A 17192-nucleotide genomic window follows, 5' to 3' on the forward strand; every position below is an offset into this window, starting at 1 on the left:
TTTGCAGATAGGCTCATATTTTATTTCTCCAGTGACAGTTTTTACAGATGAGTATAAGTTAAAGGCCTGCTTGCACACCAAAGCCAGGTCCTTTGGGTGGTTCGGTCAAAGAGGTAAGGCCTCCAGCTGGCTCACAACAGAAACGCCCACTCCTGAAAAGAAAAGCAAGTAATGATTATTAGTGATTAACGTTTACACATTATTTTCTTAAAAAAGAACTCTGACCAGGTATGGTAGTACACACCTTTAATCTCAGCACTCTGAGGCAGAGGCAGATAGACCTCTGTGAGTTCAAGGCTAACCTGGTCTATATAGTTAGAGTTCCATGCCAGCCAGGGCAACAAAGTAAGACCCTGTCAATAATATAAAAGGAACTTTTCAGCTTTATTGTAATTTTTTGGTACTATCTGTGGTCTATTGCTGATTAAATATCATTATGTGGCATATGGCTGTACATAATTAGTTGAGAAATCAAACTATGTCGTATTAGAAGAACCAATTAAAGATCCTGTGATATTCAATATGACAAAAAAGATAGGAAGAATACAAGATTGTTATTTCAAGAAAAGTAACCATTATTTTTTGGAAAAGGTATTTAAACGATTTGTACTAAGAGAAAAAAACAATAATAAAGCTTACTTTGTATTGGGATCTGTGACATGGCTTAGTAGAAAAAAGTGAATGCTGCAAATGGTGAGCAACACAAATTCAAAACCTGGAACTCTTGTACAGGTGTAAGGAGAGAACCAACTCCACAAAGTTATCCTCTGACCTCCACATACACACTATACATGAACATAATAATCTTAAAAATATTTTAAATTATCCTGTATTGATTGAAAGGGAAAACTGGATCATTAGGTGGAAATAAGAAGGAAGCTAACTTCAGATCAATCTTCTAGTAATATGAACTTTTAAGCAACAGACTTCTATTTGCATATGATTCTCTTTCAGTATAAATGTTCTGGTAGATCAGATTATTTTATAAGATTCTTTTCCATATGTGTATGAAATGTATGTGTACCTGGAGGCTGAACTCTCAGTTTGTGTTATAGCCATGCTGGTCAGTCACCTTGCTCGGGATTCCCTGACTCCTCTTCCCAACAGGGATTGTAGCCCGACCACCATTCACACTCAGCTTTCATATGTGTTCTAGGATTCTAACACCTATCCTTACACTTACATGGAAAGAACATTACCAACACTGACCCATCTCCCCAGCCTGATCTTACAGATTTTTAAGGAAAAGTTTATCTTGCCCAGGTGACAACTTTAGATATGTAAATTTCCAGTCAGCATTTATGAGAATAAAATTCTTAAAAATTAAGGTTATGCTTACTACAGTGTAGGTCACGCTGTCAGGGTTTATTATAGATAAGTAAGAGTATACCTTGGCCCAGGTTTTGGAACTTTCCCAGCTCTGAGTTCATCAATAATCTCTTCAATATCCTTGGGTGTTAGGTCCTCCTATAGAAAAATTGAAGCCATTAATGAATTACTGCTATAAAAAATTTTGTAAATCCTTAAAATTAATTCATTTATTTATTTACCAAGATAGCTACAACTGAATAACTTTAATATATAATGTAATATATCAAGAGCTTTAGCCAAAGAGTCAAAACTACATTTATTTCAAGTGTGGTATGGGAGGTCCTTCTGTGTGTTGCTTTTATTGGTTAATGAGTAAAGAACTGCTTTGGCCTATAGCAAGGCAGAACTTAGCTGGGGTAGGGGAGGAACTAAACTGAATGCTGGGAAAAAGAAGGTGGAATCAGGAGAAGCCATGTAGCCCCACCAGAACAGATGCTGGAATTTTACCCAGTAAGCCACAGCCTTGTGTCAATACACAAATTAATGGAGATGGATTAATTTAAGATATGAGTTAGCCAGAAATACGCTTAAGCTATTGGCCAAACAGTACTGCAAATAATATGGTTTCTGTGTAATTATTTTGGAGCTGAGCACCTGGGAACACATAAGTGGACTCCTACACAAGTGAAACCTCTGCATTTGAGTTCTGGCCTCACCACTCTCTACCTCTCTCAAGTTCCTTTACTGATAACTCAATCTGAACTTGTTTTGAAAATTACTTAAGTGGTTTGAATAAGAACAGCACCTCCCCGAAACCCCATATATTTGAATGTTTAGTAACCAGGGAGTGGCATTTTTTTGAAGGGATTGGGAGATGGCCTTGATGAAGGAAGTGTGTCATTGGAGGTGGGCTTTGTGATTTCAAAGCTCATGCCAAGCCTAGTGTCAGCCCTCATAGAGCTGCCTGTGGATCCGGATGCAGCTCTCAACTACTTCCCCAGCACAATGCCTGCTGCCAAGCTTCCTGTCATGATAATGGACTAAACCTCTGAAACCAAGCAAGGCCCCAATTAAATGCTTTCTTTTTTTATAAGAGTTGCCTTGGTCATGGTATCTCTTCATAGCAATAAGAACAGTGACTAAGACAATAAAAAAACATCAAGTAAAAAAGTGCCAAGGAACAAGAGAAGAAACATTACAGTAAGTACAATGAATAATTATCACCAATAGTTTTAACTGATAAGCAGAAGCCTGAATCAAAAGCTCTAACTACTAACTGAAAAAAAAAAAATGCCTGTAGGCTACTGTATCAAGATTCATGCTTCATACAAAGCCCTGTCTAATTTCTATTTGAGGAATACATAACAGGCCAAACTCAACAAAAAAATCAGCAAGAAAACACCAAATACATTTGTCTCCAAGTTTTCAATAACCAGAAGAGCAATAGACAAGACCCCAGTCCAGCACAAAGTCTTCATAACCACAAACCTAACCACACAAAGTTAAGATCCAAAGAAGGCTGTACATTTGATATAAGGATAACCTAGAAAGTACATTGTCCTGCAAAGAAAATGTCTAGTCTTGAAACTTTGGCATTGCAGAATGAATGAAGCAAAAGCTGTAAAGAGATCAGCTTTGGAGATACCTTTAACATCTCTGCGAGCAGGACAATTAAGGTAAATCCATTCTTCAACAAAGGCCTCAAGGAATCTCTATGAACTAATTTCTAAGAAATAAGCTGGATGGTGGTGTCCTGTGCCTTTAATCCTGGCACTCAGGAGGCAGAGGCAGGTGAAATTTTAGAGTCAAGGCCAGCCTGATCTACAGAGAGAGATGCAAAACAGCCAGGGCTACATAGAGAAACCTTGTCTGAAAACAAAAGAAATATAAGCCAACAAAATACTATAATGATAAACCATGATATAATTGGGACAGCAAGTAATTTTAAAATGCTAACTAGAAAACGGCACATAGGGGCTGGAGAGATGGCTCAGAGGTTAAGGACACTGACTGCTCTTCCAGAGGTCCTGAGTTCAATTCCCAGCAACCACATGGTGGCTCACAACCATCTACAATGAGATATGGTTCCCTCTTCTGACATGGAGGCAGAACACTGTATTGTATATGTAATAAATAAAATCTTTAAAAAAAAANGGCTGCAGAGATGGCTCCGTGGTTAAGAACCACTGTCTGCTCCACCAGAGGACCAAGGTTCAACTCCTAGCACCTACACAGCAGCTCGTAACTGTCTGTAACTCCTATTCTAGGAGACCTGTCATCCACTACAAAACACCAATGCACATAAAAAAAATAAATTTCTTAAAAATGTAATAGAGGTATGTTATACATTTAAAAACATTTTAAATGTTACACATTTTAAAAACGTAAGCAATATCACATATTACTACAGATATAAACTATACAGAAAAAGCTTTAAACATCTATAAGAAGGATCCACACTAAATTATGAGAGGAAGTATCTGCAGAGAAAAAGGTTTGAGGTGCTTTACTTATATGTATAATTTCTTCTGCAAATGATATCAATAGACAATATTATCTAAGTAAATGCCCTAAAGTGTTGTTATTACATCTTGGCTTCTACTATATGTAAATGATTAAATTCATCTTAATTTAAAACTCAAGTTTATCAGCCGGGCGGTGGTGGCGCACGCCTTTAATCCCAGCACTCGGGAGGCAGAGGCAGGCGGATCTCTATGAGTTCGAGACCAGCCTGGTCTACAAGAGCTAGTTCCAGGACAGGCTCCAAAACCACAGAGAAACCCTGTCTCGAAAAACCAAAAAAAAAAAAAAAAAAAAAAAAAAAAAAAGTTTATCAAATCCTGGAGAAAAATGTTTAAAGATAAATCTTTTAAAACCTTCTAGATACTTCCATAAATAGTTTCTTCTAAATGAGTAACTCAAGAACTAATACGCATGGGCATGAAATAAAGTATTTTAAATAGGATACTCTGGAATATTAGCTTAAGTGAAGTTGGATACTCACATAGTAGTTGTCATTTATTTGAACCATTGGTGCGTTTACACAGGCCCCTAAACACTCCACTTCTATAAGAGTGAAGAGTTTGTCAGGTGTAGTCTCTCCAACCTTTATTCCTAAAAATGTAAATGATGACTGTAAGAAATAGATTATAGCTTAAAAACAGTATGGTTTAAGAAAAATGGCATAGCAACAATATGTTACAGAGGTATATAAAAATATTGATGTGCATTAAATTTCTGTAAAAAATGAAAAGAACCAAGCAAAATATAAATCAGCACTTGGAAAGCAAGACAGATCTCAAGTTCAAGGTCAGCCGGGACTATATAGCAAGATTCCATCTCAAAATAAATAAAAACATAAAATCTACTGTGCCATGCTTTCTTAAGTAGGCTTGTTCCTTTATAGTCAATAAAGGCCTGGAGAGCAGGGCTTACTCAGTTTTCATTCACATTGTGCTGATACTGAACTACTTCCCTACCACCTAGCTGCTGGTTTGCCACAGGGCTTACCTCCATGCCTGCTTTGGGGTTTTCCTTTTAAACTAATAAAATTGCCCTCAAGTTTCAAAACAAGCAAGTAAATAGGAGCTGGAGAAATTGCTAGTTAGAGCATTGGCAGCCCTTGCAGGGGACCTGGGTTTGGTTCCCAGAACCCACAAGTGGTTCACAACCTCTAACTCCAGTCTCAGGCCTTCTGGCCACTGTGGGTACTGCACAAACACATTATTTAACATAAAAATAAAGTCATTTAAAAAAAGCAAATAATTGGACTGCTAATAATACAGTTATACCATGAGATTAAAACCGAGGATCAAAGATTATTAAGGAATACTCATATACTCAAGGGAAGACATTGGTAAAATATGGGAAGTATGACTTGGCAATTTTTCTTTTTTCTTTTTTTTTTCTTTTTTTTTGGTTTTTCGAGACAAGGTTTCTTTGTAGCTCTGGAGCCTGTCCTGGAACTAGCTCTTGTGGACCAGGCCGGCTTCAAACTCCCAGAGATCCGCCTGCCTCTGCCTCCTGAGTGCTGGGATTAAAGGTGTGCGCCACCACCGCCCAGCGGCAATTTTTCTTATACACAATTTTAATACACAACATGAAGAATATTCAATGTATACATATGAAAATACTAGGGTAACTCCATCTGTAATAGCAAAATGATGTGAACACTGTGCTTTACAAAAAGTCCAGCTATACCACCCAATGTAAGCACAGATCTATTACCTTTATGTGTTAAATAAGAAAGGATATAAAACCTGACATAACTAATATTATAGTGATATTTTATTTGTATTTCAATAAATAAAGCTTAAGGTCAGAATGCAAAGTTAAGCTACTAGAGGTCAGGGAGTGGTGGCGCACATCTTTGATCCCAGGATTCAGGAGACAGAGGCAGATAGATCTCTGGGAGTTCAAGGCTACCTTGGGCTACACAAGACTGATCCAGAAACAGGTCCAGGTGGTGGTAGCTCACACCTTTAACCCCAGTGTTTGGAGACAGGAGCAATATGGCTGGATGGAGAGAGGAGAATAAAGGGGAGGAGCTGACTGGAGTGGAGCCTGCGGATTCATGGAGATAGAATCTTGCCCTTTTGGTCTGAAGACTTGGTAGAGGTAAAAGATCTCTCTAGTGGTTGGTTGCTTTGCTTTTCTGGTCTTCAGGTTGAACCCCAATATCTGTCTCTACGTTTTTATTAGTGGTGCTACATACTACATACCAAGCAGCTATCAGAATCTAAGCCTTAGAGCTGGGTTTGGGGCCAACTTGAGCTTCCTGCCTTATATACTTAAACATCACCTAAATGCGTCTGTGGCATGCAAGGACTCGAAGAGAAAAAAAGCCACAACTGATGACAAAGATCTGCTACTTGAAAGACTGAGGACTACAAGCAGGAACAGCTTGGTCAACTCAGTAAGATCCTATCTCAAACAAATTGAAAAAGGGGGGGGGGGGGGGCTGAGGATGCAAGTCAGTGTTGAAAGTGCTCGCCTCTAGTGTGAAGTCCTGTTTCTTCAGTACAGGAAGATACTTTAACTTCACAAAGTTAAAAAAGCAACAATGGCAATTTTATATGGAAAACGGACAATTATTTTATAAGTATGCTCTATTTAGACCTATTTAAAACTTCCCTTATTGCTACTTACTCCGTTGCTTCTCTGGAAAAGTACATGGACATCGTAAAATTATAATTATTTTCACTTGTGTGTGTGCAGATACCCCAAGAGATGGTTGTGAGCTACCTGATATACAGATGCTAGGTAGGAACTGAACTGGGGTCCTCCGAAAAGCAGTACATTAAGCTGAGCCATCTCTCCAGGCCACCAACAGTCTTTGTTTTGTGACAAATGCTGACATATGAAAGACAACTTTCCTAGAAGCCTTATAAACACACTTAATGGTTAACATAGATTAAAAGCTTAGACTTGAAGCTGAAAATCAAAAAAAAAAACAAACTAGAAATAAAAGCAAATGTTTTTTTTAAGTATCAAGAAAGCACAAACCAAATAAGATAAATTGAAGTTGAAAATTTTAGGTGGAAAATGTCAGATCTAGAAAGACAATTTGATCTGGAAGGCAGGGAGTATAGACAGAAAGGAGCTACTGAGCTAGGTTCTGAATGTATAGCCCAAGCTAACCCAGAGCTCACTATATAGCCTAGACTGACCTAGAAGAGCTCAACAATCCTGTCTCAGCATCCTGAGTGCTAAGATTATAGGTGTGCACCACCGTAGCCTGTTAGACCATCTTGGTGTTGTTGGGTTTTTTTCGGGGGGGAGAGAGGGATGGAGAAATGGGGGAGGTATTTCAAAACAAGGTTTCTCTACGTAGTTTTGTCTGTCTTGGAACTCACTTTGTAGATCCGCTTGTCTCTGCCTCTCAAGTGCTGGGCATTAAGGTTTTATGTAACTACACCCTGGGCTGATCTTGGTACTGTTAACAAAAGAAATGAAGTATCCCATACCAAGCTTTCTTTGAAGGGTCTCCAATATGCTGTCAGAGTCTCGAAGCATACAAGGTGTAGTAGTGCAGACCTGAATGTGGTACTTTCCAACTGGCTTTCGATTATACATTGTATAAAAAGTTGCTACTTCATATACTCTCATTGGAGGTACTTGTAAAACTTCTGCCACCTAAAATATTAAGACATTAAAGAAGATGGTTACAATGTTTACTACCTGAAGTGTAATGCACCCAACTCAGTATTCCTAAGTGCTCTTACACTGTCACTTGTTCTGTCTTCTCCCGGAGGCTTACTAGCAACAAGACAGAGGAGAGATTTCTCATTATTAAAAACATTTTTTGAAAAAAAAATGGGCTGGCAAAATGGTTCAGCAAATAAAAGACCTTGCTTACTTACCACAGAAGACTGATGACCTGAGTTTGATCTCTGGAACTCTCATAAAGACTGAATCAAGACTGAACTTGCAGAACTAGCTCTACAGAATTGTCCTCTAACCTCCACACATGCTGTGGCATACATATGTCCACATATACATCACATGCTAAATATATATATCTTTTGATTTCTCAAGACAGCGTTTCTCTGTGTAGCCCTGGCTGTCTTGAAACTCGCTCTGTAGACCAGGCTGACCTCAAACTCCAGAGATCCACCTGCCTCTGCCTCCTGAGTGCTGTGATTGAAGGCATGAGCCACAATGGCCTGGCTTAAAATATTTTTAAAGAGTTTAAAAACAGGTATAATTTCAAATAAAACACTTTTCACAAGCACTATGTGTCATACTATTTTTGCTTTTTCCTTCTTTCTTAGTGCTTGAGATTAAACACAGGGTTTTGGAGTTGATAGGCAAATGCTCTTTCAGCTACATCTCCATTTTACATCAAGTTTTCTGAAAAAATTAACCAAATGTCTTTACTAAGGATAACATTTAGTTAAATAAAGCTTTGTAACATTATTCCAGTATTAGGGAAGTGTATGAAGCAAACAAAAAATCAACACAACCTAAAATTTGCATTGGTGGTTATTAGATAAAGTCTATTCCTAGTCTCTGAATAAGGATGATAGCTTTGTCTTTTGTTCCTTTTTGTGATTCTACCTTAACAGTTAAACAAAATAAAGTTTAGAAAATAAAGATGAGAGTGAGCGAGCTACAATAGGATATCTATGACAGCTGGTCAAGAAGAAAATACAATTAGTTGGATTTATACAGCACTTTATAAATGAACTGTTATATTGTCACATGAATGTAATTGCTGTATTAACAGGCTATAAGTAAACTAAAATCTAGATTATTGCTAAAACTGTTTGAAAGCAATTAATCTTCACATCTCTAATCTTAGTGCTTGGGAGCTGAGGCATGAAAACTGGGTTTCCCAGGCAGTAGTGGTGCACGTCTGTAATCCCAGCACTCGGGAGGTAGAGGCAGGCGGATCTCTGTGCATTTGAGACCACCTGGTCTACAAGAGCTAGTTTCAGGACAGTTAGGGCTGCTACACAGAGAAAAAAAAAAAAAAACTAGTATGGGCTAAACTGGGCAATGGTGGTGATGCACACCTTTAATCCCAGCACTCAGGAGGCAAAGGCAGGTGGATATTTGAATTTGAGACCAGCCTGGTCTACAAAGTGAGTTCCAGGACAGGCTCCAAAGCTACAGAGAAACCCAGTCTCAAAAAACAAAAAAAAAACAACAAAACTAGCCTGGGCTAGTATGTCAGACAGACCCTGTCTCAGAAGAAGAGAGGATGAATCTTACAGTTTATTCATAGGCTGAAGTGAGTTGAATGCCAGTTCTGAAAGTGAGAAATGTCATACATACCATATATTACATACAGACTTTTATTAAAGATTACAACAAAGATGTCAAAATATTAAGAGATGACATTTAGTAAGGGATATTCACACCCCCACACACTGTAATTTTAGTGTTAAAACATTGCATTAATTTTGAAAATGCCTTCATACTAAATTATACACATTTGAGATTTTTTTCATTAAGATTATTTCCCTTCAAAGGTTGGGGGAGGGAGCACGGAAGGACACAGGATGATGGCGGGGCAGACAGAAACCTCTTTCACACTGATGCCTGTTTTCCTGCAAGAATGAAAACTTTATTAAGGGAACTGACAAAAAAAGAAAAAGAAAAACAAAACACTAAGGAGGTTATATCTGTCTGTCTGTCTGAGAGAGGGAAAGAGACTAAAGGGCCCAAAACTCCTAAACTCTGATATTAATGATTACCATGATGATTTCTATATAAAGAAGTTATTACACACAACCTTTCCTGTTTGCTAAGGCAAAACTGAATTCAGTACCTTGTTCATAGCAGATATGGGCAACCATCCATTCTGCCTTTGGGCTAGATCCAGGACTGGAAGCACAGCTGCTGCTTTATGCCCTTCTGGGTAGTTTTTCACTATTGCCTCTATCCTCTGTAAAAGGAAAATCCCTTTTACACCGATGAAAACAATTGAGTACTTGATAAATCACTTATATTGTTTACTTAATCATACCTTATAGTTTTCTGGTGTGAAATCAAATGGAGTATCTGGGTTATTCTCAGGAGTATCTCTATGCTAAACACACACACAAATAAAAACAAGATTAATAAAGATTAATAAATCCCAAAAAATAGCTATCCAGTTTCACTAGGAATGGGCTATCAAATATAAACTGGCAGCCCTATGTAATTAAGACACAAAATTGTACATATAGGCTGGAGAGATGGCTTAGAGTTTAGAAAAGCCTGCTGCTAATGCAGAGGGTTGAAGTTCAGTTCCTAGCAGCCATACTTGGCAACTTATAACTCCTAACTCCAGTTCCAGGGTATCCAGTGGTCCCTTCTGGTCTCTAAGGGTACCTGTACCACAAAGAAACCCTTTCTCAAAAAACCAAAAATAGAAAGAAAAAAAAAACCCACAGAAATCTCTGTGAGTTCAAGGCCAACCTCCTCTATATACCAAGTTCTGGGACAGCCAGCAACACAGATAGCAAGTGCTCTTAACCTCTGAGCTTTTTCTCCCACTCAAAACACCAAAACCTTACTTTATACTTGTGTTTTTGGCATATATTGGCCATTGTAGAAATTTAAATATAGCTTGTAAAATGATGTTTGGTTCTAGCTGACCCTCTCAAATAGAAACTAACACCTGGGAACCTAAGAGAATCTAGGAATAAGAATTTGGGTTATTGTTTAGTAAAGTTACTATGACCACCTAACATGGTGGTCAGACTCCATGGTCTTAAAAGTCAGTCATGTTGGCTGGCTGAAGGGAACAAGGTTATAACTTGAGAAATTCCTAAAGGGTATTTGTTTGAAATAGTAATATAGCCAGGGCATTCCTATGTAATAAATAGATTACTTTACTGAGCAGTCGGCCTCCATGTTTTTGGCTTCACATTTTTAACTCTAGGTGGTCTCTATAAGCACCTCAGTTTTGGTGTACAAATCAGAAAGCTTTAGATGCTGTGTGTGTTTATCTTGATATGAGCAGTTTTTAGGACTCAGGCTTGGTTTCCAGCAACCACATGGCGGCTCAAGCTGCCCATAACACCAGTTCCTAAGGATCTAACAGTATCTTATAACCTTCTCCAGCTTCTGCATGGACACAGTGCATATGCATGCTCTTAGTCACACACAAAATTAAAACAGAGATTTAAAGCTTTTGCATTCAATCCTGCACACTCTAGGCCACAAGAGTGGTAACATACCCCACAATTTAAGATATTACAGTAGACTCACTCAAATTTCCAAGTCTTTCCATTATGAGGAATTTTGATTACTTACCACAAATAAGGCTCCTCCGGCCCCATTTTGCACAGCTGTCTTATGCAAATTCCTTGTATGTCTTCCCTGAAGTTAAAAAATTAAGAAAACTTACTTACAAATTTTAAGAAAATTTTTATGAACTACTTGAAGAGTCATAACTTAAAGCAAAGGAATCAAGTTATTTCAGGAATCATCTTGGGAGGTTTGTACCCGTGCCCGTCTCCTTAAAAAGGCTCAAGAAATGGCTAGGCACATTATTAGCTCACTTGTGGAGTCAGTGCAAGAACTGACCAAAACTCAAACCAGAGCTGAACACAGCTGTCCTGTTCACACTATGCTCCTTTAGGCTGGCATGCAATACTGAGAATTAACTGGCTGTCTTTCTTTCCCTTTGGCTGAATCGACAAGATGGTAAAGTTTTGTTTGTTCCGAGACAGGGTCTCACTGCGTAGTCCTGTTGCCTTGGAACTTGCTCTGTAGACCAGGCTGACCTTACAGAGATCCACCTGCCTCTGCCTCCCAAGTGGGAATTAAAAGTGTGCACTATCAAGCCTGGCCCTAATAGTAAACATGGTAAATACACACACACACACAAAATCCTCTAAACATTTTTTTAATAGGGTCTCCCTATGTAGCCTAGGCTGGCCTTTAATTTTTTTCTCTTTCCTCAGCCTCCCTGGTACTAGATTGATTATAGGCTGTGGTACCAATATGGCAGCCTTTTCAGTACTTACTCAACTACTTCAGCAACTCCAGTCCCACACCTCACTGCCTCTAATGCTTGTAGACTTATAAGGTGCAACTGCTCAGGAACGACTCTGACTGTTAGATTTTGTCTCTTGTTCCTCTCCTGTACTGCTGACCTCCCATGCTAAACAATGAAACTGTTATTCTAAATCCTACCATTTCTGAATTCTGTGACCCACAAGAGCCAGTCAGAGCTACACAGAGAAGGAAAAAAACACCCCATAAAGGAACTGAGACTAAACTAGAAATCGGCCATTGCTGTCACTCTAGCTGAGGACACAGGGAAATATAAAAACAATTGAATAACAACTGAAAAAAACTGAATAACAATTACCTAAGTAAACGCATTGCATAATAGTGTAAGAAATGATTCATTCTGAAGTAGGGAAGTCTCTGACTACCCTTTTCACATCCTGAGCCTGACATTCATTCCACTGACGTCAGGTTAACTACTACTTGAAAGTCACTGTCTTGGGGGCTCGGTTCTGACTCCTCTGTTCTTTCCTTTATGTATCTTTTCCTTCTGGCATCATCTACTGACTATGCTGATGACTACTAAGTCTTACACATTTCTAATGATAAAAGGATAACACCAAGAAGAGATCATAAATGCATTAAGTAAATGAGGAAAATTAATTTTAAAAGTTACTAGCAATTAAAAGCATGCCATTTAAAATACCACCAGCTTAAATTAGAAAAAGGTTTTGGCTTGGGCTTTTTTTTTTTTTAAACATAACATTCCATTTTGTTGAGAGCATGGGAGAAATGGGCTTACTAATGCATTAGGCAAACACTCATACAAGCCTTTTAGGGAAGCAAACTAGTATGATTTATGAAAAACCTCAAAGAATTTACATTTTTAACATAGTAATACTTTGGGGAATTCACTTTTAAAGAACATTACAGTAGCAAGGGGGATAGTGCCCCACCTATAACCCTAGCACTAGGAAGGTTGATAGGAGGGTGCTATGAATCTAGGCCTATATACAAAGACCTGATCTCAAAGGGGATAAGGGGTTGTGTGGGCGCATGTGTGAGTGCAGGTAACCATGAAGATCAGAAGAGGATCTAGCATTACCGTGTGTGTGCATGTGTATGTATACGTGCAGGAGCCCATGAAGAACAGAAGATCTGGCATGACAGGGAGCTGAGAGCTACACAATGTGTACTGGGATCCAAATACTGGTCCTCAGGGCACTAAGGGCTCTTAACTGCTGAGCCACCTCTCAATCTCACACTTTGTTATTTAAATTTCATGCATATTAAGTGTTTTGCCTGCATGTATGTCTGTCTGTGTAGTGTGTATAAGACTGGTACCTATGGAAGACAAGAGTGTCAGATCCCCTAGAATTAGAGTTACAGATGGTTGTGAGCCACCATATAGGTGCTGGGAATGTAATTCCCATCCTCTGCAAGAGCAGCCAGTGTTCTTAACCACTGAACTACCTCTCCAGCCCCTCATTTAATATTTGTAAAACTTAAGGGTTTTGTTTGCTTGTTTTGAGACAGGATCTCTCTAGAAAGCCCTGGCTGTCTTGGAACTCACTGTGCAGACCAGATTGACATTGAACTCACAGAGACCCCGAGTGCTGGGATTAAAAGCAAGAGTTCTCTCTCTCTCTCTTTCTCTGTCTGTCTATCTAATGGGTGTCTTTTTATTGGGCTGTTTTACGATTGTGGTATTACTCTGAAAAAACTTCCTAATATGTTAAAGCATTGTTATCTACTTAGCAGACACACGATAAAATAGTAACTGAGAGATTTAAGGTAAATTTTTAAAGCATGACAGATAATTGTCTTTTGTTTATAACTGTAACAAAGAGCCATTGTCAAAACAAATTAGTGTTTCTTGCATTTGCAAGTAACGGGTTTTTATATTGTAATTAGGCTGTGGATTGTTCTGATAAAATTATGTTTTATATAGCTGAAAACCATCTACATCCTCTCTGCTGAAGTTAATATATAAATTTCTCTTTTACTTAAAGGAAGTATAAAGGAGTAGCGCTGGTGCTACCATGAGGAACTTCTGTTCCTGAGTTATTCATGCTAATTATATATTACCACTTATGAGCATGTCCGACACACTATGCCATCTTTCATTCAAGGCACACAGAAAGGAGAGCACAAACAATCCACAGACCCAGAGAGAACTAGGTAACAAGGGGGGCTCATAGGGGACACCCAGATCTCCCTGGGAAGATGAGATGGAAGAGATTTTGTGAGTGGACTGAAGGCGGGTGGGGTCAGGAACATAAGTGATCAGTTGGGGGGGAGCACGGAGGGATAGAGTGCTGAGGGAGACTGCTGGTAGAGATTCAACAAAATGCCCAGCAAAATCCCAGCAAAAATTCTTCAAAGACCTCGAAAGATTAGTACTCAACATCATATTAAAAAGCAAAGAAAAAAACATTAGTCTTCTATGTTGTTGTTTTGAGATTGAGTCTCACTATAACCAAGGCTGGCCTAAACTTTCTAGGCTCCTACCTCAGTCTCCCAAGCACCAGGATTATAGGCAAAGACCAGCACATGCATTAACATTAGTCTTTACTGAACATCTGAAGGCCAGGATCCGAGAAAATATCTCAGGGTACTTTCCCCTCTCACTTACTAATTACCAAGTCTTACATAGTCTACCTGAATTATTTTAATTGTTATTTCTGCTACTACATTTCCTGGCCCTGCTTCTATTCCAGTTCTCTCCCCACCCCAGATTAATACCAACGGCATGGTTCCCTGACTTTGTCTCATGCTTTTCCACATCTCTAGAGGTTCTCACTAAGATTCTAATGGGCAAGGGCTGAAGGGGGTAGCACTGGGATCGATCTAAACCTGCTGTTACAAAGTGAATGAAGTCTGAATCCTGTGTGTGCTATAGAAAAGGCCTTTGGACCCTTTCCAACCTCATCTTCCACCCTCTTATTTCTTCTCCATCCTGCCATGCACCTCACTCCTTAAACTTACATCACTATTGCACTTTATACTTCCCACTCGTCATGACGGTGTGAAGTCATCCTCATAACAGCCACTGGGAAAAAGAACTGGCACACCCTCCTATACCTATAGCACTTATTCGGTTTGGTTCCTCGTCATATATAATAATTTCCCTGAACAACTTCAGAGAGGAAAATTTAAATACACACACACACCAAACAAATAACAGGGTGACCCACTCTACTCTACAGGATACTATGTTGCCAAGCTATTCTGTTCAACAGGTAAGGTTATCATTAAATCTCCAACTTAAAAAGTAGGAGTGTATGTAAACCCATAAACTGAGAAGAATCTGTGATTTAGGGTTTTCAGACACATACAATTTAAGATAAATTTTCTTGGGTTTTTTTCTTGCTTGTTTTTTGAAGCAGGGTCACTAAGTAGCCCTGGCTATCCTGAACTTGCTATGTAGACCAGGCTGACCTCAAACTCACTGAGATACCCCTGCCTTTGGTATTAAAGCCATGCACAACATGCCCAGTGTAAAAGGTAAAACTTCTTTCGGTCTGCTGTAATTTTGCAAAGTTAAGTTTAAATATCTCCAACATGATAGGCCAGCCAGGACTACATAGAAAGACACTATCTCAAAAATCAAACAAAAAATCTCTAATGTAAACCAGGCATGGTGACTCATACCTGTAATCCCAACACTTGAGAATTACAAGAAGACTGCTGAAGTCTAAAGCCAGCCTGGGCTCAAAGTGAGACCCTGCCTACAAACAAAGTTTTCACAAAACTTAAACAACTGGAAAGAGTTACCATTGAAGGTGGCATATTTCTAGAACAGCTATGTAGATACTACCAAGCCAAACTTCCAGGTAGTAACTATAAATTTACAAGAAAAAAAATTGGTGAAGATATTAAGAAACAACAGATTCAACAAAATGCCCAGCAAAATCCCAGCAAAAATTCTTCAAAGACCTCGAAAGATTAGTACTCAACATCATATTAAAAAGCAAAGAAAAAAAAACAAGATAGCCAAGACAATCCTGTACAATAAAAGAACTTCTGGATGCATCACAATCCCTGACTTCAAACTCTCCTACAGAGCTACAGTACTGGAAACAGCCTGGTATTGGCATAAGAACAGACAGGAGAACCAATGAAACCGAATAGAAGACCTGAATATCAATCCACACATCTTCCAACACCTGATGTTTGATAAAGAAGCAAAAAAAAAAAAAAAAATCAAATGAAAAAAGAAAGCATATTTAACAAGTGGTGCTGGCATAACTGGATATCAACATGTAGAAGAATGAAAATAGACCTGTATCTATGGCCGTGCCCAAAACTCAAGTCCAAATAGATCAAAGACCTCAACATAAAGCCAGCCATATTGAACCTTATAGAAGAGAAAGTGGGAAGTACACTTGAATGCATTGGCACAGGGAATCACTTCCTAAATATAACCCCAGCAGCACAGACACTGAGAGAAACTATTAATAAATGGGACCTCCTGAAACTGAAAAGCTTCTGTAAAGCAAAGGACATGGTCAACAAGACAAAACGACAGCCTACAGAATGGGAAAAGATCTTCACTAACCCACATCAGACAGAGGTCTTATCTCAAAATATACAAAAAACTCAAGAAATTGGATACCAAAAGATCACATAATCCAATAAAAAAAAAATGGAGTACAGACCCCTAAACAGAGAATTCTCAACAGAGGAATCTAAAATGGCTGAAAGACACTTAAGGAAATGTTCAACATCCTTAGTCATCAGAGAACTGCAAATCAAGGGCTGGAGAGGTAGCTCAGAGGTTAAAAGCACTGACTGCTCTTCCAGAGGTCCTGAGTTCAATTCCCAGCAACCACAAGATGGCTCACAATCATCTGTAATGAGATCTGATGCCCTCTACTGGCCCATAGGATATATGTAGGCAGAATACTATATACATAATAAATAAATAAGTCTTTAAAAAAAAGAAATGCAAATCAAAACAACTCTGAGATTCCATCTTACACCTGTAAGAATGGCCAAAATCAAAAACACTGATGACAACTTATGCTGGAGAGGTTGTGGGGAAAAGGGAACACTTCTGCATTGCTGGTGGGAATGCAAGCTAGTACAACCCCTTTGGATGTCAATGTGGTGATTTCTCAGACAATTAGGAAACAACCTTCCTCAAGACCCAGTAATACCACTTTTGGGTATATATCCAAAGGATGCTCAATCGTGCCACAAGGACATATGCTCAACTATGTTCATAGCAGCTTTGTTTGTCATAGCCAGAACCTGGAAACAACCTAAATGCCCCTTGACCGAAGAATGGATAAGGAAAATGTGGTACATTTACACAATGGAGTACTATATAGCAGAAAAAAATAACATCTTGAATTTTGCAGGAAAATGGAGCTAGAAAACATTATTTTGAGTGAGGTAACCCAGACACAGAAAGACAATTATCACAT

General features: G+C 38.7%; 1 protein-coding gene across 1 annotated transcript in view; it reads right to left on the minus strand.

Annotated features, from left to right (window-relative positions):
* The window catches only part of Ndufv2 (NADH:ubiquinone oxidoreductase core subunit V2), a 21667-nt gene continuing 4475 nt past the window's right edge, over nt 1–17192 (minus strand). Inside the window, exons 2-8 of the mRNA XM_050153434.1 lie at nt 11059–11124; nt 9785–9847; nt 9587–9703; nt 7278–7446; nt 4316–4425; nt 1391–1467; nt 1–152 (exon numbers count right to left, since the gene is read on the minus strand). Coding sequence (XP_050009391.1) covers nt 59–152; nt 1391–1467; nt 4316–4425; nt 7278–7446; nt 9587–9703; nt 9785–9847; nt 11059–11124 — 696 coding nt within the window. The 3' untranslated portion in view covers nt 1–58. The remainder of the gene's footprint in view (nt 153–1390; nt 1468–4315; nt 4426–7277; nt 7447–9586; nt 9704–9784; nt 9848–11058; nt 11125–17192) is intronic.

This window comes from Alexandromys fortis, unplaced genomic scaffold (genome assembly GCF_014885135.2).
Source record: "Alexandromys fortis isolate MF-2015 unplaced genomic scaffold, M_Fortis_MF-2015_v1.1 scaffold_61, whole genome shotgun sequence".
Classification (NCBI taxonomy): Eukaryota; Metazoa; Chordata; class Mammalia; order Rodentia; family Cricetidae; genus Alexandromys; species Alexandromys fortis.